Source organism: Aquila chrysaetos, chromosome 6, assembly GCF_900496995.4.
Source record: "Aquila chrysaetos chrysaetos chromosome 6, bAquChr1.4, whole genome shotgun sequence".
Lineage (NCBI taxonomy): Eukaryota > Metazoa > Chordata > Aves > Accipitriformes > Accipitridae > Aquila > Aquila chrysaetos.
Genome location: NC_044009.1, coordinates 35411085 through 35438979, shown reverse-complemented (window position 1 = coordinate 35438979; position 27895 = coordinate 35411085). Strand labels below are relative to the sequence as shown.

General features: G+C 44.7%; 1 protein-coding gene across 2 annotated transcripts in view; it reads left to right on the top strand.

The window, feature by feature from the left end:
- LOC115342835 (unconventional myosin-X-like) overlaps nt 1–27895 on the top strand; it is a 98135-nt gene that overhangs the window by 24541 nt on the left and 45699 nt on the right. The window contains exons 4-17 of one of the 2 annotated variants that reach the window (XM_030017936.2): nt 2350–2537; nt 2781–2915; nt 7601–7725; nt 9087–9100; nt 9750–9834; nt 11484–11587; nt 12962–13091; nt 13952–14070; nt 17847–17993; nt 18716–18816; nt 21038–21104; nt 21563–21655; nt 25341–25409; nt 26303–26385. In XM_030017936.2, the coding sequence (XP_029873796.1) occupies nt 2350–2537; nt 2781–2915; nt 7601–7725; nt 9087–9100; nt 9750–9834; nt 11484–11587; nt 12962–13091; nt 13952–14070; nt 17847–17993; nt 18716–18816; nt 21038–21104; nt 21563–21655; nt 25341–25409; nt 26303–26385 (1460 nt within the window). The remainder of the gene's footprint in view (nt 1–2349; nt 2538–2780; nt 2916–7600; nt 7726–9086; nt 9101–9749; nt 9835–11483; nt 11588–12961; nt 13092–13951; nt 14071–17846; nt 17994–18715; nt 18817–21037; nt 21105–21562; nt 21656–25340; nt 25410–26302; nt 26386–27895) is intronic. The other variant, XM_030017937.2, reaches the window with a different exon arrangement.

Below are 27895 nucleotides of genomic sequence, written 5' to 3'. Positions count from 1 at the left end.
AATAATAATAAAAATAATTAATGAGAGGATGGAAAACTGATAATGTGAAGTGGACAACTGCTGTGAAAAAGGGCAGTGCAGTTCTGAGCTGTATGCCTGGAGGCATCCTACCATGAGCTCCTAAAGGGGATCCTTTCTGGTCAGGGAGTGTAGGTAACAGTATATCTAGACTGGCATGGTACCCATAATTAATTTGCTACAGGAATACTGACAATCTCAATAGTATCTTTTGATTTCCAAAGAAATACTATTCAAGTTCTACCAAACTGTTTAAGGAAATTATGTAAGCACAGCAACAGCCTGCAGCTTTTAGGAGTGCATCTTCCCCCTTCATTCTTGCAATTCCTGTATCCTTAATAAAAGTAGACCCAACATAATGCGAGTGATGTATAAATGAGCCAGGGGCTATACTGATACATTTTGTGCTGTCCCTAGCTCTGCCGTGCCTAACCACCCAAGTAGGTTCTATTGTCTTGAGAAGTAGACATGCCACGCATGGCTTGTCCTGCTCTACAGAGTTCTCTGGGGACGATCACTCCTTGCTAAGAGAGTGGCTGGTACGTACATGGTTGATGCATGGATGCTACTGCTATTAAAAATTGTGGATAGAAATTGTCTATAAGGGACTGCAGGTGATGAGGAGACTGCAATTGGGAGATGGAAAAATTTCCTAAAAACATCTTTGAAAGAGATGGCTGTAGTGGAAGAAGTTCTGGAAAGGACTGCAACGTGAGCTCTGTCCCTTGGGAGAGCTGAAACTAGAGTGGGAAATGCAAAATGAAACATCTGAGAGGGAAAAAATGCTGTGAAGGTCTGGGAGAAGTGTTAGGATGGACATCTCTGTCTTGTAGTCTCTGGGCAATGTCTGTTGTTCAACTGCTTGTACAGTGCTTTTTCCCAATCCATGTTTTCTCTCTCAGTGCTTTCCTATTGTCTCCTAACTGTCTTGCCAAACATCATCTGCTTGCTCATTGCTTTCATGACTGGTGAATTGTATTTCTGCCCACAAAGGTCCATGTCAGAGCGTCTTCAGGACTTGTTCCATGCTAGCCTGTTCATACCGATAATGCAATTAGGCCTAGGTGATGTTTTTTTTCCCCTGATGATCTCTGACTGCTGCTTTAATAAATGAGTCTTAAATATTTTGGTGACTACAACATCTTATCAGTCTGGCTTTGGGCTTCAGAGCTTGGCATTGCAGTACGGCCCCAGATTTCATTTGGCAGGAAGAAAGCAGGCGTCTTTCTTGTCACCAAGTGCTTCATTTACAGCTTCTCCAATAGATGCATGCAAAGCCTTGCATATGTATGTGCTGACTCGTAGTTCATGGTTTGGAAATAATACTGGATGTTGTCTGTAGCCACAAAGCTTGGCACCTACTGCAGCAATTTAAGAAAGGGTATTTCTGGAGTAGAGCAGCCCAGGATGTCCCTGTGAAGGAGGCCACCACACCAGCAGCAGCATTTAAGCTGGATGTTGACCATATTACAAAGCCATTGTTAGGAAAGAGGTGGCACCATTGCTCTGAACTGCAGCTCTGAGATTAACTGGATTTGAGCTGGTTGGCTGAACTGAAAAAGAAATGCCCCAAAACCCAAAATTAATTTCCTTCTGACTTCACAAAAGAATACGTTTGAAATTCAGTATTGGGCTTTGGGTATTTTATTTTAAATCTTACTCTTTTCTTGAACTGTGAGTTTTTCAAAATAAATATTTCAAAATAAAACATTTAGAAAATATAGAAATGTTTTGACTTGAAATTCTGAACTTCATCTTCAGCTGTCAATTTTTATTTGGCTTAACAAATGATTGAAGCTGCTCCAAACTGCACTTTTCAGCAGAAGAAAAATAATACATTTTCATGGCTCTTCGCGCACGTATGTGTGTGTGTGTGTGTCTCTGTATCCCACCTCTTTGTTCAGGAGGTGCTTGAACCCTGCCAAGCACCCTCCACTTAAGACTGTGGGTAGGGGCATTGAAGGTATCTCCTGACACTCCTTCAGTCCTGGCTCTGCTTTTCAGCTTCAAGCACAGTGCGCGGTAGCTGGGTATGAAGATGGCTTCATGTTTTTAAATTGTGTAAGCTTAATTTAGCAAAGACAACAGACTAAGAACACTTTATTGTAAAGCAGCGAAATTCAAACTGCCTCATTCATACCCAGTCGTGCAAGCCCCTGCCCTGGGGTTTGACATTCTTTGCCAAATTGGGGAGCTCTGCTGAAGCCCAACTTCCTTATTTAGGCTTTCTCTCTTCACCATGAATTACTTCAGGGTCTGGGTTTGTCGTGATTTTTTTTTTTTTTTTTCAGGAGCTTTATTTCCTTGCTGTGTTTTGTTTTCTCCCCCTAGACAAACATTGGTTCCATCTTGGCATCAGTAAATCCCTACAAACCCATCCCTGGTCTGTACGGTGTGGATGCCATAGACCTGTACAGACAGCACCGCCTGGGTGAGCTGCCTCCCCATATCTTCGCCACCGCTAACGAGTGCTACTGCTGCTTGTGGAAGCGTCATGACAGCCAGTGTGTTCTGATAAGGTTAGAAATGGGAGAACCGGCTACTCCCGGACTGCATTACATGCCTTGCTCCTGCTGCTCCATTTGCAATGACATCTGCCTAAATATCCGCACCATCCTCCCCACCCTTTGCCTGATCCCTGCTTGCCACAGTGGAGATGCCACGTGTTTATTCCTGGAGATCACTTCTCTGCCGCGGGTGGGATGGTCATTAGCTCTGCCTGTCCTGGATTTGTGAATGAAATGCATGTTTTTTCTTAACAGCGGAGAAAGTGGAGCTGGAAAGACTGAGAGCACCAAGTTGCTGCTCAAATTTCTGTCAGCCATGAGCCAGACCTCCCTCGGGGCCCCTGCGTCTGAGAAGAGCACTCATGTGGAAGAAGCCATCCTGGAAAGCAGGTATGGTCACCCTCACGAGCATGCGGGGCCCCATCCCTGCAGACGCCGGCATGCTGGGGCAGCCTGCCTTTGGCAGGGGCACTGCCTTCTGGGCAGCTGGGCTGCGGATGGAGCCAAACCTGGGCAGTGAGGATCATGCAGCTGAACGGTGTCGCGTCAGGGAAATGCGGTCACAGTCTCACCGGGACGCCTCATGCTGGCTGCTCTCCCAGCTGCCCATGGATGAATTAGGCTTCTTTCCAATAGCAGTGCAGGGTGTGCGTGGCAGCCGGAGAATTAATGCTCTAGCCAAGGCTGGGATTTCTCCTTCCTTCAGTAAGTCATCCCCTGTGCCCGCCCAGCTGCACCCTTGAGCTCACCTGCACGTCACCGCGCTGTCCCTCTTTCCAACTCTACATCTCTTATGGCAGTGGCTGGAGGGGACGTGGGCAACGTCCCTTCCTGACTGTCCCAGGTCACCCCCGTCTCCCACAGCTCTCGGTTGTGGCTGTGCTTGCAGTGAGTCTCTGTCACGCTCTGGCTCCTGGTCTCCTCCTTTAGCCCCTGCTCTCTCCCCCGGCATCCATTTGTTTCAGGCCACCGGTATGTCTTGCTCTCAGAGGTCCTTGCAGCTCTCCTGCTGTCCAGACAGGTGATTTCATTGAGAAACTTCCATGGGAGCTGTAAGGGACACGAGCGAGAAGGTTTGCTGGGGGGCTACAGCAGGGCTTGTGTGGGAGGAGGCTCCGGGCTGGTCAGAGCTGGTCTCAGCTGGAGCTGGCACCAGGGAATAACCATCACCCGCCAAAACCTTGCCGAGCCATCAGGCAGGCAGGCAACCACCTCGCACCCGGACCAAACGTGTTTGGGAAAGAAACTGGCAGCCATGAAGGGATGGACACACGGTCTGTGGGCGACCCTTCATGCCAAAGGAGGTCCTGACACTTCTGAGGGACTGTGACCTGTGCCAGGGCAGGGACACCCCTGAGGGACCGTGGCCCACAGGTGACCCACGCTGGAACAGGGACACCAAGGAAAAAAGTGTCAGGAAAACCTGAAGAAGCAAAGTGCAGCTGAGGAAAACCAGTAAGAGGCAAAGAGCAGCAGAGAAAACAAGGAAGCAAAGAGCAACAATGTGTGTCGCCCCAGCCTCCTGTGCTGCCTGCTGCCTTGTGGGGGGAGTTGCGAGGGACTGGTTGTGACCTACAGTGAAATTGGAAGCTGAGGCTAAGAAAAGGAGGGCAATAGGTGTTTGACTTTCAGGTAAGCCTTGGGAAGAGGAAGGAAAGAAGTTTACTTAAGTGTCTGTTTTATTGTCCTCCTTTTTCTTAACACCTGAATGCTATTTAATAAATTAAATTAAATTAAACAAAAATTCCCCAGCACGAGACTGTCTTGCCAGTGATTGGAGGACCTTGCTGGGGGTCTTGCAGGTCAGTACTGGTCAAGGGCGAGGCTGCAGGTTGGTCCCAGTTTGAGCCTGTGATAGTTGCAGAAACCTCCAGAGGAGTAAATCAGATGTCTGCAACAGGATCTAGTTGTGTAATAGGCTGGAATCCTTTGAACCATCTGTGTAAAAGTGACTCTCACGCAAGTGGCGCATTTCAGGGCCCAGAGAGCAGAGAGAAGGAATGTTTCCTGGAAGACGGTGACGCAAAATAGTTACTAGTAACTGTGGTGAAAATAGCCTAAGCAGACATGCGGTGTCTAACGTGGCAGCTGCAAGAGCACTGCGGTTTTTAGGATCCTTATAAGCAGAGCAGCACTGAGCAGAAGCATTGCTGCCTTTGGACTTGGTGCTCAAGAGACCGTTGTTGGATGATTTATCCTTTGGAGATGTGCAGATTTTACCAGGGATGTTGGCAAATTGGAAGAAGCTCTTAAGCGCGATACAGTCATGACTCAAGATCTGCAAAATCTGCTCTAAGGCAAGCGGCTTAGAAGGCTCAAGCCCACTTAGCAGTTAAGTGGTAACTTGACTGTGATCCAGAAACCTTACGATGGTAGGTAGGTGATTCCTGAGTCTGCAAGATCCCACAGCTGTGAGGTGGAGTAAGAGCTTGCAACTCGTTTCATGTACATTTCTAGTGCTACGTGAGCTATTGCAATGCAAGTGCAGGAGAGTTTGATTTGTCACCTTTTCCCTGAAGAAGAGAAGCTGAAGACCTGGCCCAGAGTCAGAAGCTGCTACCACTCCTAACAAGTCTACCTCATATGTTTGCAGTTCATCTTCACTTGCTCTGCCAGTGGCCCTCCTTCGGTTAGCTTATGGCAGATTTTCATCCTTGCGCCCCAGTGCATACCCAGGAACAATGCTGGATTCTCTCTCCATTTCAGACAGCTTTATAAACAAAGTGTTATGTCAGCTTTCTATCATTTGCTTGTGTGTTGTAACATTCCTGCTTGGTGTATTTCTCAGAAATCAGGCTCTGAAAACTTCCTTGGCACTGTTGATTTGGTCTGTTTTCCTTCTTGAAAATATCCATCAGTCCATTAAAAATTCTGCTGACTTTCCTCTCAGCTTATTTTCTTGCTTGTTTCACTCTGAAGCTCCCTTCTCCATGTTGGGTGACACTGCTGACAGCATAGCCACCTTTCCTGTTACTCATCCCTGTAATCTTCGAATCTGCTTTTTTGTCTTCGGCTATGCCTCTGAGTCCTGGACCTGCATAAGTTGCAGTATTTCTAAAATCCAGGCTTCGCTTCCTGCTGCCCTGCTGAAACTGCTTCCTATCATTTCGAGTCCTGCAACACACCCTGCCTGCATCCAGCCGAGCAGCCAGCGTCACCCTCCTGACGGGCCACTGTGCCTCGTGCAGTTCGCTGCTGCATCAGATGCCGCGTTGGGATGTGCCTGCTGGCGCGGGCAGTTTGGTTGGCGCGGGCACCCGCCCTCGTTGCTGGCTGTACCAGCTCACCCACCGCTCTGCTCTGCCTTGCAGCTGCCGCCAGCCTCAGACACCCACGTGCCTATTTCCTCCCCCATCCCTGAAAGACTTCCGCAATCATGTGCGTGAGCCCGTTGCCAAACTAAACTATAAAGATACTTCCTTGTGCTTTGCTTATCTAATTTAACATGATTTAGAGCCATAAAGATTGGCTGGCTGGTTACTGCACTCTCACTGCAACTGCGGTGGTCATATAACATAACCTTGTTCTCCCTTTTTCTGGTTGTCCCCATTAATTTTTGTTGATTCATGGCGTTGGTGTGCTCAGTGGGACATTCCTGTGCAATGTCCTTATTTACATACTTGTTTCAGAGGTCTGGGTCTTGGAATTCAAATTCTCCACGGCAAGGAACTTTCTTCCTGATCTGTGCACACCGATTTCTATGACTGGGATTTCGATGGTTGTAACATATTATAACAGAGCAATTTCATTTCTATGCTGTTCTTTCTTTAAAGTGATATTTTCAAGAGATAAATTAGGAAAATACTGCCTGAAGTTTCCTGAAGGTTGTTGGGCCCTTCCCACAACCGCAGCCCTCACTTGCAAGGCCTCAAGCTTTCAGCAAACTCCAGCGGTATCTGTAGTTGTAATTATTTGTCATGTTAATAATTATTAACTTGTGAATAATCCTGTATCTGCCCCTGCCTCCAGTGGAACCGCACAGTAGATCGATGGAAATGTTTAAAAAGCCAGTATTTTTCAGGGTAGTAACGGCAATAATTTTTGTTAAAATCTATGTATGTTTTAAAATTAAACATGACCACATACAGGCTGTTCTTGTAGCAACTCCATGACTCCTTGCTTGTTGGGCCTTCAGATTATTTTAGAATTGGCTACATTGCAAAAATGAATATTTTAATCCTGGATCCATCGTATCAGTTTGAATGGTTTAGGCTTTTCCCTTGTACTGTTCTGTGGAGCAAGAACCAAGCTGCATTTTAACTCACCATTTTCCATGTTGAATGAGCCTCCTGAAGACAGGAAGGTGACCAGGAGACAAAAGTCTTCAATTCATCACCCATCTGCAGTTTGGTGATAGATTTTTTTTGCAAAATTTTTTTTCCTGAAGGGGATGATGTGGTACTTTCAGAATGAAGTTTTCAAATCTATAGTGTGTATACAGTCCCTCTACTTGGAAACCATGTGGGTTGTATCAGCCTAAGCAAGATTTAAGTAACAAGGGCTTCTGTGTTCCAGTATCAAATTTCAGCACCAAACAAATCAGTTTAGTACTATGTTTGTTTCTTAGTTTGAAAATGTTTGCCTGTAATTTTAAGAGGTGGCTTATACCGTCTTCTCTTTCAAAGGTAGAAACAGAAACAAAGTATGTGGTTTAAAGCTACAGGGTGTTTGCCCTTACATCCGATGCTTCTGAAAATCCTGAAAAAAATACAAGCCCGTTTCATGGGATGCTGCTGTGTTAAGCACAAAACCTGGCTGGGTCTTGCCACCTTTCATTTCCTGAAGCCACATTGGTGGGGAACGCCCTTGACAGTGTGAACACCAGTTGCCCATACTGATTGGGGGCTGATTTAATTAACTCCAATCCCAAAGGTTTAAAATTTATCTAGCAGCATGTTAAATTGCTCTTGCCATCCTTCCTTGCCCTTGAGCTCCTCCTGCTTGTCCAGTCTGGTGCTGTAACAAATTAATCTCACATGTCAGTGCATGCTGTACAAGTGGCAAAAGGTTGGGTACATGCTTTGTTTTAATAGTATCCCATCACCAATCATATCTTCATTGCGTTGTTTCTGCAGCCCCATTCTGGAGGCTTTTGGAAATGCCAAGACAGTTTATAACAACAACTCCAGCCGCTTTGGCAAGTTCATCCAGCTGCACTTCTCTCAACATGGACACATCCAGGGAGGCCGAGTAACTGATTGTATCCTTTTCTTCAGTGGACCAGGAATGGAATGGAGCCAGTGAAGATGAGGAAGAGCTCAGAGTGGGTCAGGAAATCCCTCATCACAGTTGCTCAAAGCCAGTTTATAACTGCGGCCAAATTTGCAACTTGAAGAGGGAAGAAGTGTTTGTTTTGTGGGCCTGCACCACCTAGCTCTGAAAACCTTTTGTCTAGGTACTACATTAGGTAGGGACATAGTCTGACTTTTCACTTTGGCAGTCACAACATTTTGTACTTAAATCTCTAGAATTTGCTACCTAGGAAGATCCCTCATGTTGACTGCATCCTGTTTTTTTACCAGAAGATTGTTCCCTTATGTTAGCTCTGCCAATGAATTAATGATTTAGAAAAGTGAGACCAAGCTAAGAATCAATATATTCTGCACAATATTTGGATGCAGAGGAGAACAGGAATTTAGAGGGCCAATTATGACTCCCTTTTTTGGGCTGCCTATCTCCAGTGGACCTTGGAACCCTAATCATAGAATCATAGAATATCTCAAGTTGGAAGAGACCCGTAAGTATCATCGACTCCAACTCCCTGCTCCTCACAGGACTACCTAAAACTAAACCATATGACTAAGAGTGTTGTCCAGACACTTCTTGAACTCTGACAAGCTTGGTGCCTTGACCACTTCCCCGGGGAGCCTGTTCCAGTGACAAGGACAGGGAAGGCTAGATATAGTTGAATTATGTTGTGCCATGACTGCTTTCTTCCCTGTATGCCCATGTACCCCTCTCCCAAAGGCTTTGACATATCTTTTGTCTACATGAGGCAGCTAAGGCTGCCCTGGCTACATTTCTTGATGTTGATGTTCAAAGCTGCTGATGACTGCAGACCACACCAATTTCCACTGGAGTAGCAGCCAGATGAATTTACTACTGTTGTAAATAACAGGCTTGGATTGTTTAGTCTCTGCTCTTTGTGCTGTCAGTAGATTAAAGATAGCAGTCTCTTGCAGAAGCAATGAGAACTGATGCAAGACGTGCTGTGTGCAATACAGACTTTCAGATGAGAGTGGCCTCTAATCTTTCTAGGTGTCCCTAATGCAGCTCATCCTTTGTTAGGTTACCTCACCATTGTGCAGGTCCAATGCTCTATCTGATCCTGCCCTTTTAAATATCTCTTTGGCACATAATACCTCCTTGGACAAGGAGTAGAGAGGAAGATTCAAGATGATGTTTGGAACCGCTCTTTGTCCACTTTCCAAAGTGTCAGTTATTTAATGATTTGTTGCTTGTTACAGGGTTCATCCCAATGTGTCTAGAAGATTCTTTGCCAGTCGTCAGGAGATCTGTGCATATGTCATTTGAAAGTTTTCTCCTTAACATGCTGTTCAGATTTACTGGAAAAGGTAGGTATCACCTCTACTGACTGCTGGATGAGCCCTCTCCTCATAGTATGGTGTGATAGTGCCAGATCTGCTCCTGGATGATGCTGCCTCTATCACAGCACATAGACATTAGCTCTTTAGGTGTTACTATGGCAATTGTCTCAACTGAGGAAGAGGATGGTGGAGGAACAATGTTTGTTTTATATCTGTCGGAGCCTGTTCCTCCTGTCTTTGATAAACCCTGTGCATTACGGAGAGACTCCAAGAAAAAGCTGTTTACCAAGGGGAAAGGGAGAGAGAACAAGTACCTGGAAACTCAGTTCCATAGAGAGGAATATGGGGGTACACCTCCACATGCAGACATCTCTGCTCTGATGTAGTTTGCTTTGGACTCAGGAACTCACTGAGGAGCAGGGTCAGAACTGACAAGGTTCAGTTTGTCCATGCGCACACTCTTTAAGTGAGTTCAGAGAAGTCTGTGCTCAGTTGCACAGCCATACGTGACAAGATCTTGATGTAAAGCTTACTTAGACAACACCATCACTAAACTGGAAGAAGCCCCTCTTCTGCATTGGTCCTGGAGATTTACCTGTATCCTGGTCCTCTCTTTGCCTTTGCAACCACAAGTGCAATCTCCTTCTACTGGCTACTCCTGTATTCTTTGTTTCAGAACAGAGTGGTACACCAGAACCCCGGAGAGAGGAATTACCACATCTTTTATGCTCTGCTGGCTGGTGTGAGTGGGGAGCAGAAAGGTAATTTCATTTTCTGGGATATGGTGCTGTCCTCTTTCCAGTCCAGCATGTGAAGCAGGTGTAAGTAAGTCAGTTAGAGCACGGATATTTCAGGTACTTCATATATAATTTTTTCTTGAAGGCCATATGGTGATTTCATGGGTAACAGAAAGGGGAGTTGAGAGAAAGAGGCTGAGGATGACAGAAATGCTATATGAGAAAAGACACTTCAGGCATTCTGAGCTGGAGGGGAAAGTCTGTGCAATGAAATGAGGTAATGAAACTGGCTAGAGGCAAAGGAAGGGTAAAGAGTCTTGATTCAGATGCTGATGGGTGCTGTTCAAGGAGTTCAAAGGTTGGGCTGACAGCCATATTTTACAACAAACCTTCAATATAGGTAATAGGAAAGATAAGAATTAGAAAGACCAGCGATGTAGTGGCAGGACTAGTGTGAAAACACGTCTAGTATTGGAACAAAGGGTTTATAGCTTTGTACATGGGGAAGGGAGAGGTGGATCTGGAAGAGGGCATGCAGAGAAAGTGGCAGCTGCAGGCTGTGGAAGAATCCTCCTTGTAGTGCAGCACCCCCTTAACAACATTTGTGTGCACCTGCTCTGGGCACTGCTCAGCACTGATGGTCTGTCTTGCTGAAGAGGTCAGATAGGCAGGCAGGAACACGTTACAGTTGCACTCTGGTTTTGAGGGACTGGGGAATTTCTTTATGCCTTTGTTCTGTGTGTGTTAGAATAATCGGATGGAAGAATTGGGCCCGACAGAGAGTGGAAGGGAGTAGGGCTTCAGTTCTGGGGAGTTCAAGCAGGAATGGTCATGTAGGTCAATTCAGAGATCCATCTAAAGCAAAGGAGAATAGTGGGGACCATGTTTATCAGCAAGTACTTAGGGAAAGCATACAAACCAGATTATTTTTCTTCAGCTGATCTCTGCTATTCTTCCCAATCTCCCTTTCCAAGCTGGTGTCCCGGGCTGCTTCACTTCTGTAATGCGTTTCTGTCTCTTGATCATCCTTGTCTCCCTTCTCCAGAGATCTTTTAGTTCTCCTCTATCCATTTTGAAATGGGGGATCAAACCTGCAGATAGTATTTAAGATGTGGTCATGCTACAGATATGTACAGAGACCTAATTCTGGTTTTATGTTGAGTTCTGTGTTCCTTCTAAAACTGAAGGAACTGAACTGTGTTCATTTTTTGACTGCTGCTCAACACTGAGATAGATAATGTCTTCAGAAATATTACTGTGACTCTCTGAACTCTGTCTCAAGTAGTGATACCTAATTTAGAGGTCATTACTGTATGTGTATAGTTAATATTTTTCTGTACACTTTATGAGATTGAATTTCATAATATTTTTTTTTTTCTGAGTCCATTCACTATTGAAATATTCTTCTGTGACTCTGCAGCTTGGGATTTGACTGTTCGAAATCATTTTGCATACTGTCTGCAAGCTTTGCTACCGCATACCCTCCTCTTCCCCTTCCCCAGTGCATTCACTGGCTAGGTGTGGCTTTTGAGGGATATGGAATCTGTTTGGATGAACTGTCCGTATGGTAAACACACACACTGTTTTGGGGGACCAAGATCATAGAACGAAAAGGCTCATTGCTAAAGAAATTGTTGTCTTTCTCTTCCCTGTCTCTTTTTCCTCTGTTGCAGAGAGTCTCTCCCTCTCTGATCCAGAGACTTACCGCTACTTGAACCAGTCTGGTTGTGTGACTGATGAGAACCTGAATGACGTAGAGATGTTCAGTAAGGTCATGGTGAGTCCTGTCCTAACTCCTGCTGAACTTCTGGACACAAGCTCATGGACTAAACATGCTGCAGGGTCTAGATCTCACAGGCAGAATTTATTTGCCCTAAGCCAGAATTTGATATTCAACAAGTCTGAAGTTCAGCTGTACCTGTTTATGGTAAAAACAAGGCTCAAAAAGTGTTTTTAGTGTACAAAAATGGGGGAATTTGGGAAACAGTCAAGGATGAATAATAATTTAGAATGATAGAGACTTTGGGGGGCATGAACCCCACCCCCCACCTCATAATAGTTCCTGGGAGCCCTCTAAGTGGCCTGATGCAGGAAACCTCACATGGACCATTAGAAGGGGAACAGTTTGGTCTGAAGGTAGTGTTCTCCAAAAGTGTTCTGGTAAAGTTGTATCACCTGTGCAAATGGCATGTTCTGAAATACCACACAGATATCAATAGATATCTGTAACTTCACCAGAGGTTATGGGTTTAGCAGGATGAATATGCAATTCATGTTTTGTTTGAGAAGTGGTTATATGCCTGAGGGCTTTAATAATGTAGGTGAAACCAGATAGGCAAGGTGAGAGGAGTCAGTTTAGGATTTCAGTAGCTCCCGCTTAGGTGTGATTCAAGGGAAGGAAGTGTCTCCTGTACAACAGAGGTTGCAGTGGCGACATGGCATTTATACTTCAGCTGAGGAGATGCCTGGAGGAAAGAAGAGAACTAGAACCCTGGAGTACCCCACTTACAGGGTGAATGCCTGAAAACTAGGTCCTACCTCTCAAAGTCAACTTATGCCCCAAGAGCCCTGCCTCATATGCATGCACTTAGAAGGAATGTGCCATACTTCTTCATTGTCTGGTAACCTGTTTCCAACCTTCTAGCAGTTAATGAAAGCCTAGTCTTAAATCTTGCTGCATAAATCTACTATTCTAAGATAAAGTAAATTAAAGGGGTTACATGGATCAGACTAAATTAGGTATATTATATGAATCTGTCCTTCAGGGAAGACAATAAGGCAGAATGTGGAAGCAGTCCAGTGACATCTGTAACCTGTATTGCCAGTGTTCAGGGAAGGATTTCCTCACACAGGCACAGACAAACATATTCTTCCTGTGACAGACAGGCAATGATAGCAGCAAAGTCCAACTTGAGGATCAGGCAGATGCCCACCTGCCTTAGATGGGGATAGGATAAATGAAGGAGAGAATGGGAGACAGTGAAGATCATTGACAGATGTATAGCTGAGAGAGGGAGTGTGCCATCCTGTTTCACTTTGATTCACAATGACAATAATTCTGAGTTTTACATCTTACATGGGCTGGGCATGAGTGTGGTGGTTGCATTGTACTGTGGCTGTATGTACCAACGTTAGCCAACATTTTGCATAGACTGCCATGAAGGTGGTGGACTTCAGCACTGAAGAAATCAGAGACATCTTCAAACTTCTTTCTGGCACACTTCATTTGGGAAACGTTGAATTCATGACAGCTGGCGGGGCCCAGGTGACAACAAAAGCGGGTAAGTGGGACCCTAGCAACTTGGTAGACCATGCAAAGCCCCATAAGGCCCCCAGTAAAGCTCAGTCCATTGTCGTTTCCCCCTCTGCTGTGCTGGTCTGCAGTGTGTTTGCCAGCAGGTTCCCTGCAGTTTAACCCTGCAAAAGCACTGCCACAGGATGCATGGCTCCAGAGCATTGGTATGATTTAGTTTGGCTGTGGCCCTGTGATCCATTTGTTCTCCTGGATACTTTCAGACTGTGTCCACAGACTCACAGTTTCTCTTTTGCATTGAAAGAGCAGGAAGAAATAGGAACAGGGGGGAGTTTGAGATAAAAGTAGTCTGTTAACAGACTTTCCCACATCTTCCTTTGAAGCATCTACTAGGGTGCACTCTGTTACAGTTATCCAGTCTGAGCTGGTCTGGTAAAGTGAATCCCTAAACAGACAGAAGCAATAAATACATATTACAAGTGCTTCAAGTCTTAAGTTAATTGCTTCTCTTTTTGACATCCAAGTTTAGCAATCCCACGCTCAGACTGCACTATTGTGCCTTTCGGAAAACATATCTTCTCATTTAATAAATATTTTGCTGGTGCTGAGCTTTACGCAGTGCTTTGCTCTTCCTGTTGTCAGCAGAAAGGCTGACTTACGTGAGTGGCCCATAATGGGTGCTGACCCTGCCTCAGACTGGATATGTGAGCTTACAGCTTTGAGTATGCCAAAGAGAATTAAGTAAAGGGGAGTGTGTTTTGTGCTGAGGTTTAGTCACGTGCCTTGTAGGAGTCCCTGGGATTTCCTCACTGAGCTGCAGAATATGGATCTCCCATGAGTGATGGGGATCCATGCAGGAGTAAAAAGTGTGTCCTCCTTTGTTATTAGTGCTGAACATTGCCAGTGACCTCCTGGGTTTAGACGCCTTTCAGCTTTCTGAAGTACTGACGCAGAGGTCCATGATTCTGCGCGGGGAAGAGATCAGCTCCCCCCTCACTGTGGAGCAGGTAAGTGTCCTAATGTATGCTACTGCTTCTGCCACTTCTGCATTTCCAGGCCCTCTGTCTCCCTCTTGTATCATCCGTTCAAGTTTAGTCTTTCCTCTTAACACGCCCTAGGTGCTCACCTGTGTCCTCAAGTATTTTGCCCTTATTGGTAGTTCAGGTCCCAATGTTGACTCTGCTTTTTAGGCTTTACAGGGGAGTTCACTTGCAAATGGCAATGCACAATACTGGTTTTAAGTCAGCTTCACTCACCAGGAATTGGTCATGCTTCCGTTGTGCAGAAGGTACATCAAATGCTTTGTGGTAATTGCATGCGTGCATGCTTTTACCTTGCAGAACTCCCAGGTTACACTGCATTTACTAGAAGATAAAAGCTTGCGCACAGTAACCACGAAACATCTGGCAGATGTGGGGTTCTTACCCCGCAGTAGCTTCTTTGTGTATCCACACACAACCGTAAAGAAGGACCAAATAAACTGATATGTAGTTCTCATCTTCTGAACTTACACTGCATGCTGGAGCCAGTCCTGCTTATCTATTACATTTCTCTGTGGTTCCTTACAGTGTTGTGCCTACTAACCTTAACTTGTGGTGTTGCCGATCACTTGAGGGCACTCTTGGTGTTTTAGGTCCATGCACAGATAAGTCTAGACAATCTTCTGTCATTAATAAAATGCAAGACACTGGGAAACAAGGAATAATATTACTAGGATGGAAGAAGCATCATGTTATAGCCAAATGAACATCTGTAATGGAAATCTTGTACTGGCATGGACTGCAGAGGGTTATCAATCCAACCCCTACATTGGCAGAGAAACCAGAGTTACTGGGCTCTCTCTGACAGATGTCTGTCTAACTTTTCTTCAGATTTCCCTTCCATGGAAGGAATTTCACAACCTCTTTAGGTATCCTGCCCTAGCTGCAGTGGAGTCTGGAGCTGAAAAGATTTTCCTCATATTTAATTACCTTTGGCATCCCAGCTGTCCACCTTATAAGCTTCCGGTTCTGTGAAGTTTTTCACGTGGTGTTCTCTTTTCTAAGCTAAACAATTCAGTTCCTTCAATGTTTCCTTGTAAGTAATTTTCTAAATCTCTTCTTCTGTCTCTGTTTTCCCACATCTTTCAAGAAGTGGAGTGCCTATAACTGGACACCGTATTCAAGCTGAAGTCTCAGCAGCGCTCATTACAGCAGAGTAGTCGCTTCTTTTCTTGCTGCGAACACGCCTGCTAATATATCACAAACTAACCTTTGCCTTTAAGAAATGGTATCTTTTTTTCATAGTCTGTGACATTTCTTTGCAATGTAATTTTGTGAAAATTATTTTTCAGCCTATAGTCTGTGGTAGATATCCTCAGTATCCAGTACCACAGTTTCTCTTCTCAGCTGTCTGTCCTAAATAAGCCACATCTTTCTATATCAGCGCACAAGGATGGATAACAAATAATGCCAGAGACACTCCATGCAGTCCAGAGCAACAGTGCGCAGTTGCAGGATTTACAAGTCTCCCCGAACAGAGCTTTCCCTGATAGCGTAGCTATTCCTGACATTTGTGCATGTTGGACCCCACGCTTTTGCCTGCAGGCCAGTGAAATACGAAGGCTGCAAGAAAATCGTTATAGCAAGTGGATGCTACTACTTAGCTGTCTTCACTAGGTGAGCCTGTTGCACTGAACACTGGGCCTGTAAAGACCGTTCCTGCTTAAGCCCTCATGTACTGTGCCCGCCTATTCCCGCTTGTTGTTGCGGGAATGCATTGATAGAGCTGCCAGGGATTTCTCATTGTGTAATGGGCTTGTTACCCATCTGAGCTTTGACATTTCAGTGGGCTGAATGGATGAACTGGCCTGAAGGCGGGCAAAGCTGGGAGTGTGAAAGGAGCCTTTGAGGATGTCATTCGAGCCATATTGTGGGGAAAGTGGCTTTGCTTACAGCTGGATGGGGAATTCCTGTTCCTGGAAAATGAGTCCAACTTACTGTGTGGCCAGAGACACTACAGAGATATGGCCTTGAGGGCATTCTCAGTCCCAACTAATAAGACAGACCATCTGATGGTCAGAAGAAATACCCAGAAAAGGCGTGCGTGCCCATGCTTTGAAATGTTCTCTTCTGTGGAGAAGGGAGGTTGTTGTGTGTCCTCGGCCTTGGGATGCTGGAGAGGAGATACTACCCAGGAACAGAAGGGAAGAGAAAAACAGTGAGATTGGGTGAAAAGGAGGATCTTGCAGGCTGAGCCTCAGGAGCTTGCTGAGAGGGGCTGGGAGGATTCAGAGGCAGTTGGCCTGTGCCATTAGCAAAGCAGAACAGGAGAGGTCACGTTATTCAGGCTTGCAAAACTGAAGAGGATGAAAGTGCATTTAGAAGATCTCTGTCATTGCTAGCCCTACTGAATGAATTACCCTGGTGTCACAGGCAAGACAGAGTAAACAACCTGTAATTGATCTAGATACTGAGGTTTATTTATGAAATGACAAGATTATAGCTTTTACCCTACCTGATTATTTCACATATTTTCTCACTTAGCCATCAGCATTATGTTCATTAGATGTCAATTTCTTTTCCCAGTCGGGAGATTGCTGCTTGTCCAGGAGAGTTGGGCAGAAAGTTTGCGTTGGTTCATGTTGTGTAGCTCCTTGCAGTTACCAGTCTCAGGAGCTACCAGCCAAGGTCCTTGGGCATACCCTGACATTTGTCTCCACATGTCTCTGATCTCCAGGATCTTTCCCCACTTCCAGCATCTTTCTTCCAGTCAAGATCTTTGCTATCTTCTTTCCTGGCCCCTTTTTCTCCTCTCTGGGATCATGTCTTCTTTTTGGGAGCCCTTATTTTTGGCCTTCTCTTCTTTCCAGAACCCTAAGCCCTCGTTTCCTTGTCTAAATAGTGTATGTGCAGAAGGACAGTGTGCGATCAGCTTCTTAATTTGTGGTTCCGTCTCATGTCTCTTTATTAATTGGAGGATTTGGGGCATGCCACTTTTGTTTAGCCCAAGCGTTATCAAAATTTACAGCCAGCCCATTCCTATTACAGCTATCAGGTAGCAGGCTTTTGCTCGAGATTTCAAAAGTTTTATTTTGGACATTCATCCACACACTTACATACACCCAATTATCTACTGCCTGATAGTGATCACAATTTAAGTTATTTTTTCCACCTATGACACTTAGTTATGATCACTGCATGGGATGTTGGGTCAGCTCTGGAAAGGTCCATAAACCCATGCTCTTCTGGGGCATGTGTTGGCTGTTGGCCCGCCTGCCTGGCTTCCAGTAAGATAATGCTGTTTGCAGGAAAGTTTTGGAGAGGGAATTTTTGAGGGTAACTAGGTGACAGAATACTCTATTAAATCCTGCCCTACCAGTTTTTGAAAAATTGAGCGGACACCCATTTGACAGCTCTAATAGGAGTAGTGAACTGAAATACCTTGCCTGTCACTGCAAATGTTGGCTCAGGTGATGCAAATGACTGCTGCAGGCTTAGTCACGAGGTATTTTGCCACCTTCCCTGCCCCAGCACTTGTTCCAAAAGATGTCAGTGATTTTGTTACTTCCTTCAGCCTCTCAAGTTCAGTTACCCAAAGGTCATACATGGTACATCTGTGTGTGGCTGGGATATTTGCAAACTTGAATGTTAACTGTACATATAATTACTGCACCGTACACAACCAGTACAGAGGCTGAGACGTCTGAAGAGGAGTGGAGGAGCCTAAAGTCCCATAGAGATTCGTGGTGCCTCTTATGCCTTCTCTTCTCCCTGTGACTCATTTTTTCTCTCTGTATTTACAGGCAGCTGACTCCAGGGACTCCCTCTCTATGGCGCTCTATTCCCAGTGTTTTTCATGGCTCATTAGCAAGATTAATACGAAGATCAAAGGCAAGGAAAACTTTAAGTCTGTGGGCATCCTGGATATCTTTGGCTTCGAGAACTTTCAGGTCAGGATTTTGTCTTTTGCAGGGTGGGTTGGTTTTGGAGATGTCAGTGCATATAGGAAGGAATTTTGGTTCATTTGTATCCTGTTTAGGTTAGCATAGGCATCCTGGGATTTCTACACTGCCACTTCCCCCTGGAAGCAGCAAGATATATTTAGCTGCCCATTTCTGCCACCTGTATTCATGTAGGCTGATGTTCAAGGTCTGGTTTGTGACACAGAGCCTAAGCAGATGTGCTGTGATACATAATATTGAATTTTTGGCCTGTATACAAATTAAATGTCCAACTCCTACATGCACGTTGTTTGTTTACATCTGTTTTGCCTTGTGTTGAGAATCCTGTGTGTAATGCTTCTGACTGCCACTGATGAGGGATGTATGTTGAACAGCCATATAGTGACTGCTCAGATATTTCACAGAAGAGAAAGCCCGGTGACCTTACACTTAGGGAATTATATTTCTTTCTTCCTAAGAAGAAGAAATGGGATTGTCTTTAGCATCCTTTACTACCATTTAGGCCTAATGAATTAACCCTGCAAGAGCTACAAAAGCTGTTCTCCTAGTGGACCTCCCCATACTGTCCTCCTCATGTCCATCTGACACCCCTTGCCTCCATGTCCTCTAGCTTTATTCCAGGCCTGGCACCTTCCCCATCGCTATTATAGATTCTTTTAGAGCCCAGGGACAAGAATGTTAAGTTCTATAACCTTTGTTTCTTCTTACAGGTGAATCGTTTTGAGCAGTTTAACATTAACTATGCAAATGAGAAACTCCAGGAATATTTCAACAAACACATCTTCTCCTTGGAGCAGCTGGAGTACAACAGGTGACAGACAGAGGAAGCGAGGCCCCTAATGCTTTCATGGGTGGTAGAATGGAGGACATCATTCCTCCTTTGTGCTGTTCAGTCCCTACCGCTAAGGCAGGAGAGGCAGCTGGGCCTCAGTGCAACCCTGACTGTGGATGTGTCTCTGTAAGCACTGTCCATGTGCTTTGCCAGTATAGGTCACTTGTCTCCAAGCAAAAGCTTTCTCCCTTGTAGTATTTAGAAAGTCCAGATTCCCTTCTATCTCTCAGCTGAATGGGAAGATCTTGGGCTTTAACCCATTAGAACACACGGTCACTGCCTTATTACTGACTTCAGTAATGATTTACCCAATGTAGTGGTGGTGTTATGCAGGTGGAATCTTGGTGTGCAAAAAGTAAAGTCCCTAAAGATAGATGATTAGATATCTGACAGCTCTTTCTGTCGTAGAGATTCCTATGCTGTGAAAAGGGCTCTTTTCCTCAGCAAGATTTAAATCAGGCTGTTTCCTGAGCATAAAGAGCATGGGGCCTTCTGCACAGCTGTTTCTCTTCTGTGGGCTTCATATTGGATTGTATTTCGTGAAGTACCTGGGATGTTCTAGAGTATTTCTGCTTCTAGAGAAGGCTGCTAGACAAATACTTCAGTTCTTGCTCTGAAACAGAAGCCTTTATGTTTGTGAATGAAGCAATTGAATAGGGTCAGTGAGGGCAAATGAGAGCAGCCTTGTAAAGGGAGACAGCTGAATAGGCAATTCATGAAATTCTAAAGATTACAAAACTGCAGGGCTATTTATGTACTCACTTCTCAGGCCAATTCCACCATTGCAGGAAACTTGTGTTAAGAATGGTATCATAGTGACAAAAGATTTTTTCCTGATGATTGCATAGGAGTTTAGGTTCTGTGGTTGAACTTTGGAGAGAACAAGAGCATTTTATTATCGACTACTCATCAAGTTATTCTAGGGTGATGTGCTTAAAGCTTATCTTTCACAGTATCAGGTCTGCTTCCTCCGGTTTAGTAAGTAGCTCCATGTATTTCTTCATTCGACTACACAAGGGGTCTGTGGCACTAGAGACAATTTGATTCATTTGTGATTTGATTTGTTTCAGAAAACTCTGCTCCCTTCAGTTCTGGAAGGTCTTCTTGCTCTTAGAAGGAATCCAAGAGGTCTTTTTGTAAAAATATATGGCCTTTCTGACACCCATGGTTGCAAAAATCTGAAACAATGTGAACTGATATTTTTTGTCATTAAGTCGATAAGATATTCCATTCCCTGTGGGAGATAGATACTTCTTTCCATTCTTCAGAAGTTATTCCAGTTTGTTGCTTCCAACTGTTGCCCACAGGTTTCTGAATGCTTTGAACCTGAAAGTATGAAGCCTAGACTGACGGGTTTGTAGCCAACAGCTTCACTATCTTCAAAATGCTAGCCTTCACCTGAAAGGTGTCTGTATCAGAATGTCAGTAAGTAGCTTCACACATAGCCTGTAGTCTTCCTTGGATTCCTGAGCAAGAGTTATTCCCAGGCTTCTCTGAATTCTGAGAACAGAAATGGCCAGTATTATGGGAGTGTAAGAAGGTGGTAAGAGGGGGGAAAACATGTTCAGCACAGATTTACAGTATTTCATGGATAATTTTCAAAGCATGCTTATCACACCACTGTACCTACATCAGTTCCCATTCTGAAAGATGCAGGGCCACCCTGTAGGTCCCCTGCATGCCAGGCCAAAGCTTATCTTTGTCATCCTCTTCAAAACTCTCCCTGAAAAGTTGCTCCTGTCTCTTCTTCTGGTGGACCTATGAATTTGTGGTTCAGTCTTCTGGCAGATGTGCTTCAGGCCGGCTTTCCAGATTGGTGAGTCAGCAGTTAAGTCTTGAAGCGGTGTAGCAAACTGTCCATCGTCACCACCACTTGGGCTGATAGTCATCATTCCTGAAGGAGCAACTGAGAGCAACTACAATTTTAATGCTTGGTGTGGAATTTGCTCAATGACTACGAGATGAGCATCAGTCCAAATCACTGGGATGGATAAGAAAGGCTGTCTCCTACTTCCATCTCCTTGTGTTAGCAGTGCATTGTGTGTCCTATTCTTTTTCCTCAGCCATGGCAAAGCCTAATTCCTGCAAATCGTCTTGAGTCCTGGGACAGCTGCTGTGCTCAGCTACTTCTGTTCTCCTGCATCTCAGGGCATTGGATCTTGCATTTCACATCTTTCTTCTGTTTGTTCTTGACTGTCAGGGAAGGAATAAACTGGGAAGCCATTGACTGGATGGATAATGCAGAGTGCCTGGACCTTATCGAGAAGGTGAGCAGTTATCTATGACAGTTTCCAGGGATCACAGTGGGGACTGCTGATTGTCTTGACCTTCCCTGGGGTTTCCTGGTTTTAAAAACAGGTAGTTGTTGACATCCTCTTCCCATCGTGACCTGGCAAAAGTATGAGCTGTTCTAGCCACAGTCCCAGCTCAAAGAAAGCAGATCTCTGCTCATTGTTGAGAGTGAGCTTAGGGAGGGTGTCATAGTTTTAGACAGGGAGCAGAGTTTAAGTAAAACCTTAATGTGAATTTTTTATAAATTATTTCCACTTACGTTCTGCTTGCTGAGTGCATTGACTGGCCAGAATTCTGCTTTCAGCTCAAGCTTTGCTGGGTATAACTCAGGGGTAATTGCTCAATGTGCTGTCCAGATCTCCAGTTCTTGGCTTGGTGCTATGTAGTTAGAGCTTTTGCTGACTGTAAAAGCCCATCTCTTGTTTGGCTGTAGAAACTGGGTCTACTGGCTTTGGTGAATGAAGAGAGTCGATTCCCCAAAGGCACAGACAACACCCTTCTGGAAAAACTTCACAGCCAGCATATGGTAAGTAAGAAAATAACCTGGCAGGCAAATGATCAGTATGTTAGCCCCATCAGCATTTCAAAACCGAAAGTGAAGGTTTTGTTGATGTAGAATATGTGCTTTATGCAGGAAATTTAAAATGCCTTAGGCCCGAACCTGTAAGTGTTTAATAAAGCTGTACTGAACAAAAGTAATATGTGAAGAAACCTGAAAATGGTCTTTTGTGCACATAGAGAGAGGGAGTGTGCATTCCACAGGCTGTGGGTAGAGGAGATTTGAATTTGTTGCATGGGATGGAGGTCAGGTTCTGTTGGTCTGCGACAGGACACGAGGCAGCACCCCAGGCACAGGATGCGGCTGCACAGCGTGCATGGGTTTCTCCTGCCAGCTGACTCACAGGAATCTGCTCCAGAGCACATCAAATCTCTGTCTCCTGGGGCTGAGGATGGCTTTTGCCTCCTGACTTTTAATGAAAGCTCTCTTATTGTTCCTAATTAATTAAATTCTTTCCTCCTCTTTCTTGTATGCTGGACACAGGAGTAGAAGGGCTTTTTCATGCACGTCAGAAAGTTATCCTGGGGACACAGAAACCACAGTGAGATCACTGTAGCAATCTCTTACCCTGTCTCTGGTACAGCCAACACTGGTCATCTTAACAGTAAACAGACTGAAAACAAAGCAAATTAAAACCTGTAGCAGGGACTTATGGAATAATTTACTACTTTAGTAAGAACATTGTCAGCTAATATGTTTCCTAGTCCTCTGATTCAGGCTTCATGCAAGCCTGAAAACATACAAATTTGTATACTTTATCTGACTTTTTTTTTTAATTAGCATAGATGCAGATATTCTTATTTTTCATATTTGCATCTACCTCTGCTAGTAATACTCATGACTACAAATTGGATACAATAGCAATGACGTCTGGTTGGCTACTTACACATAGTTTTGTGGAAATATTTCCTTTCTTTAGGCTTAAATTGATGCATTCATTTTAGGCCAGTGTGGCTTTTCCTTGTATTACAGGTCAAGGTATATGAGAATGCTCGATTTACCTTTTTTATTTTTTATTGTTGTTGGTATTTTGTTAACTTTTAATATAGAACTTACAAATATTTTTAATACATCGCTTCTTTTGAATTTTCTTTCTGAACTGTCCCAACCTATTCAGTTTGTCTCCAAATGAGGAAATTTCAAAGCTCCTCTTTCTTTCTGCTGTTTATCTCTGAATTCCTCTACATCTTTTCTCTATTCTCTTCTGAGATAAATAATCAGACCAGAATGCAGTTCCCTTGGTAAGAAGGTACCTGTGGTTTACTGTACAGCAGCATGAGACTGTCAGCATTATTTTGCATTCCCTTGTGCCCCACAACATTTTGGTTGCTATATTTGGTGATTTCTGTGCATCGAGTAGCCTTTTCATTAAGCTGTTCATAGTGTCACCTGTCTGCTTTGAGGGGATAGCAGTTAACGTGGAACCCTAGGGAGCTTACAAAAGATGGAAGAGGCTGAGGACTTGCAGTGGAGGGAGGAATGATGAAGTAGATAGTGCTCTAGGGTCTGCATTTTTTGAAGGTGAAAGTGGTTTTTGTACCAGTTAAAGTCTTTAGTGCTGGCTGGAAGAGCACTGGAAGGCATCCAGCCAGCGTTGCTAGAAAGCCTGAAGGACATGATAAGAGAACAAGCCCTCTTCTCTGTGTTTTCTGTGGAGTGCAATAGGCTTAAGGAGGAAAAGCACAGAGCTGGGATTTGAGAGAATATGACCTCAGATACAACTGGGGAGAGGAGCAATAGGGGAGAAGGGAGAAGGAACCAGAAGTGTTGTAGGCATGGATGAAATATAAGGGCTTGGTAGAGAGGGAGGGGAGAGGAGGGTCCCAATGCACATGAGAGACTCAGTAACAGTCATGTTTGGAGTGGAAGAGAGGGAAGTCTGTGGCTGGAAAAAGATGACTGGATTGGGGAAAGGGAAGAGCAAAGAAATGGGGTCAATATGAAAAGGAAAGAAGGCAATGAAAAAGTTCTCAATAGCACTAACAAATTATCAGGTTCAGAAGCCATCCACCCAATACCGCTAAGAGCACTTGAAGGTGAAAGAGCTGAATTACTAACAGTATTGTGGAACATCTTTCTTTCTTAAAATTTTCTTAGTACTTGTCTCTGAGAAGACAGGAAATTATTTTAATTTTTAGAAAGTATTCCAGGAAATTATAGGCCTGTAATCCTTATTTCACTATTGGGGTAAATTCACAGAATGTAAATGGCCCGTTACTTCAGTGGAGGGAGGCCTGTAAGACTCTCATATGAGCACTGAGGTGGCAGTTTTCTGACAATTCACGGGGCAAGGCTGGACTGAGAGGGGCCTTATGAGACTGATTGGGCTGTAAAATGAAGATGAAAAGCAGTGTAGATAAAGGTAAAATGGTGTGTCTAAAGAAAACAGTCCCTGTTTCACATCTGAAATGATGGGCCCTGAGCTGATTGCTGCTCTTTAGGAGCAAGACCCAGACAGAGGCTGTGATGGATAGCTCCATGGAAACATCAGCACAGTGCTCAGTAGTAATAAAAAATCCAGATTGAGTATTAGAAATTCCTAGGAAAGAAACAGAATAAAAGCAGAAAACATTGTTATGGCACCGTATAATGCATGGATCACCTGCACTTTGAGCAACGTACACAACCCTCCACTCAAGAAGGGGTTTTATCAGATCTGGTGAACAACAGGTCTGGGACAGCTTCCGTGTTATGGAAAACTATGTTGAAGGGACCCTGCAGCGTGGAGAAAAGATGACTTGGGGGGGATGCGATGGGTTTAGAAGTCACGTATGGCCCATAGAAGACAAATGGGAGCCAGGCTGAAAACCAACCAGCTGTAGTTCCCTGTGCGGTTGGTTGAGAGCTCCCTGCGAAAGGACAGTCTGGATGCAAGAAGTCTGCATGGGTTCAGGTGTGGAATGGGCAAGTATTGCAAAGAGAAATCCACTTGGGGTTACTAATTAGGCAGACCTCATGAAAGTAATGGGAGTTTGAGAGAGTATTAGGATGAAAGCGTCATTTACTTGTCTTGTTCTTATTCTGCCCTACGTAGCCACTGCTGGAGGCAGAATACTCAGCTGGATGGACCATTGGTCTCAAGCAGCATGGCTGTTCTTACATAGTTAATGGTTTTCACAGAACAAAGAAAGGAGGGGAAAAACGAGAGTGTAGAACAGCTAGTAAGAGAAAGGTAAAATGCATATTGAAAAAGGGGGAAGAGAGGTGCAAAAAAGGATGAAATATAAAGGAAGACAGGAGATTGGTATGACATTTCCTTTGACAAAGAAAAGATGCGTGGGTGTTCTGCAAAGCTGCCATCTTCCCTGCATCCTGATCCTGTGTCCTGCACCACGTGGTTTGTGTGGAGCCCAGTCTCCTCAGGTGTCAGACACGCAAGAATTAACATTTCATCCATGGCATGCCTGCCCAACCTTGATTCTGCAAGCCCTTGCTGACATGAGGAATGCCTTGAAGGGCTGGATTTTTCCATCTTACTGGAATAACATATTTGTAATGAAGCTGCAGATAGCTGCAGCAGATGTGGTCGGGCTCTGCAACAGCTAAGGTCGTTGCCCATCCCAGCATTGTCATAGTCATGGCAGAGTTCCTGACTAAGCCTATTTGTTTGTACACTGGCATTTTAAGAAGTCTTCTTTTTCTTTCATTTTAGAGCAACCACTACTATGTGAAGCCTCGGGTAACAGACCATCAGTTTGGCATAAGACATTATGCTGGGGAGGTAGGTGTTCATGGTCTATCTGTGAGTTGCTTGGTGTATCTTGGGCTTGAGGTCCTGGATTTTAGATTCCAAAAATCAAGAATATCTCTCAGACCTGTGTGTTTCTGCATAGTTAGTGCCCTGTACCAGAGCACAGGGAGTGTGATGGGCTTAACATACCATGTCATTCTCCATTACTATATTCTCCAGCTTGGACATTTGTTTGAGTTTCTCAGGTGACTTTTGGTTTGGGGGATAAACTCCTCCTTATTTCTGTTATTCATGTTGTCTTTTCTTGGACATTTACAAACAAACAAACCCAAAGTAAAAGTCAGAAGGAAAATTTGACTGTTGGGGAGGAGGAGAAAAGGCAAAATAGCTGTTGCAAAAAGGAAAAGGTCTCCAAGCCGTCAAGGTTAAATGCTGCTCTTTGTTGTGAAGAGATACGGAGCAGATGGAGGTGTGTCAACGGAGGGCACTTGCACACTAAAGAAGGGCTAACCTCCTTCTAGAATCATATCTGCTGAGCACTAGTGGTTGGGAGGTCAGGGCACTGGGTACCATAGTTAGTATTTCCTGAAGTGAATGGAGTACCTCACACCTTGCAGAGGATTTCCCCACACCCCCCTGCACCCCAGGCAAATCTCTGCAGCTGTTTCACTTAGCTCCTGTTTTTGAGGGTTTTTTGTGGTTTTGTTTCTGTTTTTTTTTTTTTTTTAATTGATGACTAAAAGCCACTTTCTTGCTGGTAACTGCAGAGCTCTGGAGCTCTTTGACCCCAAAAATTCAGATCTTGGCACATGCCTGCAGCGTTACTGTGTAGCTCTGCTGGATGTCTTGTACATTGGCATGTTAATGTAGAAGTGATTAATGATTTGTACGGCACCGTTGTAGTGGCTCTGTCTGTGTTGCAGGTGCTATATGATGTGAGAGGCTTTCTGGAGAAGAACAGAGACACCTTTCGAGATGACATTTTAAACATGCTGAAAGACAGCAGGTATGCCCCCCTTATGCTTGTGAGGAGGCCACATCTGTTGGGCCGGACTAAGCCACATTCATGTAATAACCAGACCAAGGAAAGCAGTTGCTTCTGTGTGAGCATCAGGCATCATTCTTTATCATTCTTCTCTTTGTGCTTAAGTGTCCTGGCAAAAGAAAGGAGAGCTGGAGATGTCAGATGACGCACACATTTAATCAGTCCCTTTGTTCTCCCAGTTTTGAAAAGAGCTATAAAAGCATGACAGAAATCCCTCCAGGCAATGCTGGTTTTCTCCCTCCTCTCTTCTCCCTTTCCTCTTCTTCCTCTTACTTCCCTGTCCCACCAATGGCAAATTTGCCCCTGAATGAGTCAAGGCTCTTTGCCATGCTGTCAAATGCCAGCCTTTGTACAGAGGCCTCTTATTTTTCAGCCGGCTTGTTAGTGGAGAGCTTCTATCCTTATCCTGAGCCAGACTAGGCCCTTGCTGTGGGACTGGGCATGGCCCCTAATATTATATCCCAGTGCTGCAACATGACCCTAGAGAAATGAGCTGACTTTGACTTTGAGCAAGGTCTGGAAGACAGAGGTGGGGCCTAGTAGGAGGAGAGCGGCATTTAATAACAGCGGACCCTAGAAGTTTTTGAGTAGCAACTCTACCACATGCCTCTTACCACAGTCCACGTATTGCCTTTGGGCTCCAGCCTGATGAGACTGTTTCAGAATTGCATCTTCTCTGAAGCCTGCTGCGGAGTTTGCGCTGTGAGCAGCCTTGAAACAACCTGAGGGAGCTGAGAGTATGAGCTGCTTGTAGCTGCCTTACTTGGACAGTGGCATCTGGGGAGTATTTTCCACAGGGCTTGAGGCCAGAATTGTGGTCATCATTGTCCAGCATAATAGAAAGACTCAGGGTTTTTCAACAAGCCAGAAAGGGAAATTCTGCTAGAAGCAGTCATAACAATAAACTGGCAGAAGCAGCGCTGGAGAACTTTGTGCAACTTCGTAAGAACCAGCACTGCTGTGTAAGGAGTGGCAAAATGGTGGAAGATTGCCCAGAGCTGACCCACACTGAGGGTAGCTCTAGAAGTCCTCTGCGCACAGAAGAGCTGTGGCTGCAATTGCATGAGCATGTCATGGGAGCTAGGTGGGGAGGGGTGTGACAGCACAGTCTAGCTGGAGTACCTTCAAGGTAGTTTCGCCTGGGGGCATATAGCTCAAGAGAGGTGTCCTTGCCAGTGCAGAATGGAGATCTTCCTTTGTGTAATATCCTGCTTGACAGTGTGAGATGGGGTTTCTGGCTTTGCAGCCGAGTGTGGCATACAGGGCAGCCCACAGAGTCTGGGCAGCCACATGGAAAGTATTAATTTCCTCACTGAAGTGCCCAGCTGAACTGCCTCCTGCAGCCACTCTGTGGCACAGCAGGAATAAAAATGAGGTGTTTCACACTGGGACAGGGCAGTAGCTGAGAATGAGAGCCATCGTCTCACAGGTGGTGGGTGTCTTGCATCTTCTTTAATTCTTTTCTTCTCCC